This window comes from Drosophila mojavensis, unplaced genomic scaffold (genome assembly GCF_018153725.1).
Source record: "Drosophila mojavensis isolate 15081-1352.22 unplaced genomic scaffold, ASM1815372v1 contig_136, whole genome shotgun sequence".
Classification (NCBI taxonomy): Eukaryota; Metazoa; Arthropoda; class Insecta; order Diptera; family Drosophilidae; genus Drosophila; species Drosophila mojavensis.
This window is the reverse complement of record NW_025318667.1, coordinates 26,419,655-26,423,251: the sequence shown is the minus strand read 5'-3', so window position 1 is coordinate 26,423,251 and position 3,597 is coordinate 26,419,655. Positions and strand designations below refer to the sequence as shown.

Genomic DNA, 3,597 nt, shown 5'->3' with positions numbered 1-3,597 from the left:
ACTTATACTATTTGCCATGCAAGCGCACGCTTCTCTACTTTACTTCTCCTGCATCGTTCGATTAGCAAATGCAATTGACATGTGAGCAGTGTGTATGTTGAGCTTCAATGTATAAGCATTAGTGTAAGTGTAGAAAAGATGAGGGGAAAGCAAATCAATATCATTCCATATTTGCACGCTTTAAGTTAGATTATCATATTCTACTTATACATGCACACTCTAACTTATACATGCTATACTTTGCTCTTATGGTTGTTGCATTTATACATACTTACGCGTATTCCAGTTATGCTAGAGCACTCTAACTCATACTCTTATAATTGTACTGCAATGGAAATTTACATACTCCGCGTATACTCTTACGTCCACCTATGTCTACTTAATGTAGTTACACTTACACTTACGCTCATTCCATATGAAGTTTCGCTGAAAACATTGGAAATCGATTTCAGCTCTTACCCAATCTCAGAGCACCCACTAGAAACTGTTCATATACTGGAATAACCTTAATAGTTATTTTCGTATACTTAATGCAGCTTTGTATGCGTGGACATAGCATACTTATTTGCATACACATAACGGTACAGCTCACACTGGAAAGCAAGCTTATGAAATGTATTGTATAAGACAAATTTTATTTTTGATTTTAGCGTTTTATTATTATACAAAAAAAAGTTGTTTAAAAAAATTGTTTTCGCTTAAATATAAATAAATATATAGATTTATAAAAAAAATTGTTTACAAAAACTACATAACAGCAGTGCCAAAAAAATTGACTTAAATTCTAATTTATGTACAAAGCTGAAGTTAGATAAAAAAAAAAATTAAATTAATTTATGAACTTAAGAACTAAATAAGCGTCATAGTTAAGCGTTTTCCCCCGTTTGTCAGCGTTGGCTCTCAATCTATCTCTCTCTCTCTCTCTCTCTCTCTCTCTCTCTCTTTCTCGCACACTCTCTCCCTCTCTCTCTCTTTCTTTCTTTCTTTCATCAAACGTAGATGGATGGCAGCGCTAGGCCCACCTCGAAATAGTTGCGCGCGTCCACCTTGAGGCGTTTGGGCGGCGTCTCCGCGCTCGCCGCTGGCACCGGTTGCCTTTCTCGCCTCTCTCGACACCGTTTCAGTGGGCGCACAGGCGTGGGCGTGGCCAGGCAGAAGGTATCGGAATGATTGGGCACATGCAACTGCGGCGTCGGCAGCTGCACCAGCACGCTGTGCGACACCGGCTCCGGAGTGGCGGGCAGCGGCAACTGGGCAAAGCTCAAGTCGCTGGCCGGATCATCGCCGGGCGCATACGAGGGCGACAATATGACCATCGATTGGGCGTCCGGCTGCTGCTGCGGCTGCTGCTGCTGCTTGAGCAGCGTGCGCCGGCGCAGGTTGAAGGATTTGCGCGGCTTCTTTTTCTGGCTGCAGGGATCCGGCTTGCAGGCCGAGTCGAGTATCGCATCGATCAGCCTGTCCAGCGTCTGGTCGCCCATGTTGGTCGAGGGCTGTGGCGTGACTGGGCGTGGCGCTGCCTGAACTGGAACACGCACCTGCTTTGCCGGCTGCTCTACTGGCTGCTCCATGGTGGCCAGAAAGTCGGCCTCCAGCTTTCGCTTCTTCAGCTGCTCCATGTAGCGCGGCTGCTCCAGAAACGGATCGAGCGGCAGCAGGCCGCGCAGCGCCAAGTGCTGTCCGCTCGGCAGGCTGGGCGAGTACTCCTCCTCGTAGCGCGGCAACGTGGCTGCATAGCGCACCGACTGCACCACCCGGCGTCCATGCTGCTGCTGCTGCTGCTGCTCCGACTCCGTCTCTGGCGTCAAGTTGCGTATGTCGCTCAGTGGCGCCAACACGAGCGGACTGTTCCGCAGCCGAGCCAATGGCTGCGGCGTCGAGCTGTTGTAGCCCGCACTGGGCACGTTCTCCTTGTTGGCTATCGTGGCGCGTCGCTGTCGCCGCTGACGTCGAGCCGCTCGCAGCTCCGGCGCAGGCAACTCGTGCAATCGCTGTGTCGATGCTGTCCACTTGAGCATGTCGCTATTTTGTTCTATGTCTTTGTGTGTGTGTGTGTGTGCTCCTCGATCTATGTTCAGAACTCTCTGCTCTGATCTGCACTCTGCTCTCTGCTCTTCTCCTTACGGCGTTCGCTGACAAACTGAATCGGTTCGGGGTAGCGGGCTGCCTTTTATACTCGCTCTGCGGCCAGGCGCTAGGGGTTGTTGCGCAAGCGCACCCCGCGCCCCGTCGCGAGCAACATGCAATCGGTATTACGCTCACTCTTTACTTTGTCTCTCTCTCCCATTTCAACTCTCTTGCCGTCGTCCTCCACTGGCACGTGAGACTGGTCAAAGCTCCACATTTCGGCCCACTTGAATTCCTTAAAACTTAATTCACTATACTGCATTGGATTCCACGGTTCGGCTTAGTCTTAGCTAAAGTACACGTAGTTCATCTTATTTTATATAATGACGTATCCGTATCCCATATCATTTATTTCTTGAGCCGCCCCATATGTAGATTCTATTAATCTATTCATTTTTGCTTAGTCTGAAACTTCTAGCATCGTTTTGTTCCTATTTATCTTTAGCTTCGCTCTCTCCCTCTTTTTCCTATGTCTCTTTCATAACATCACACAATCTATTTCTTCTTCTCTCTCTCTCCCTCTCTTTCTCTTGCTCCCTATCTCTCTTTTTCTCTAGCTCTCATTCTTTCGTTCTCTTTCTCTGTCTTTCTCTGTCTATCTCCCTTTTTCCCTCTCTCTCTCGCATTTAAGCTTTTATTCCCATAGCTCCCATCTTCTCTACTTTCTCTTTCTCCTCCTCTCTCTCTCTCTCTCGCACTCTTAATCTCTCCATCTCTATCTTTAATTTTCTTTCATTCTGGAAGCTTCAAGTGAACGTTGGATCAATTTCACTTGGCGCTTCAGTTTTGTATTCACTTATGGTGTATATAGACCTAGTCTTATTTTCTTTCCCACAGGACGTCGTATGCGTCCCTAGGCACGCCCAAATGAGGTCTAGATCTCTATCGGCAATCTCTTAGTTATTAAATTTGCTTTTGCCCTCAAGGAAGTGATCGTCATTGTCGCTTTAGTTGTTGGGCTTCCTAGCTTGCCCTACCCCTACCCCTACACCTACCCCTAACCCCTACCCCCATCGCGGGCCAATTTGAATGTCGCTTAGGGGTCGACTGGCTGACTTTATAGCAACAGGCTCTGCTGTTGACACTTGCCAGTCAAGCAAGCCAGGTACGTTAATTAGTTCGGCTCACAGGTTGCACAACTTCCTGTGTCTCTCCTCTGTCTCTCCTGCTAATATTATCGTGCATTAATTGCGGCTCTTTAGCGACCACTAAAACAGATACTTTAATTGAAATTTGAAATTGAAAATGTGTGCAACTTCCGCAGGAAACATTTGGAAAATGTTACAAACATTGAGTAGGTGCTGATCCTGCACATTAGTCGTCCTGCCATATGGCCAAATGGCTTCAAAAGAGTTGCGCTTGTGCTCTACATAGTGTTAAACACCTTTGCCCGGATCTCAGTTCTCTTCACAGCTAATCCAAGGATTAGGATCTCACACATTCCTCGGCTATGTAGATCACTCAGCTCAG

General features: G+C 47.2%; 1 protein-coding gene across 1 annotated transcript; it reads right to left on the bottom strand.

Annotated features, from left to right (window-relative positions):
* Positions 1 to 688: 688 nt before the first annotated feature.
* Positions 689 to 2,135, bottom strand: LOC6584778. The gene has a single exon (XM_002010384.3). It carries the CDS (start codon positions 2,016 to 2,018, stop codon positions 990 to 992), a length of 1,029 nt encoding a protein of 342 aa, XP_002010420.1. The 5' UTR covers positions 2,019 to 2,135; the 3' UTR covers positions 689 to 989.
* Positions 2,136 to 3,597: the final 1,462 nt, after the last annotated feature.

Excerpts from the sequence above, each read along its gene's own strand:
- LOC6584778 (XM_002010384.3), bottom strand. The coding sequence starts at position 2,018 with ATGCTCAAGTGGACAGCATCGACACAGCGATTGCACGAGTTGCCTGCG.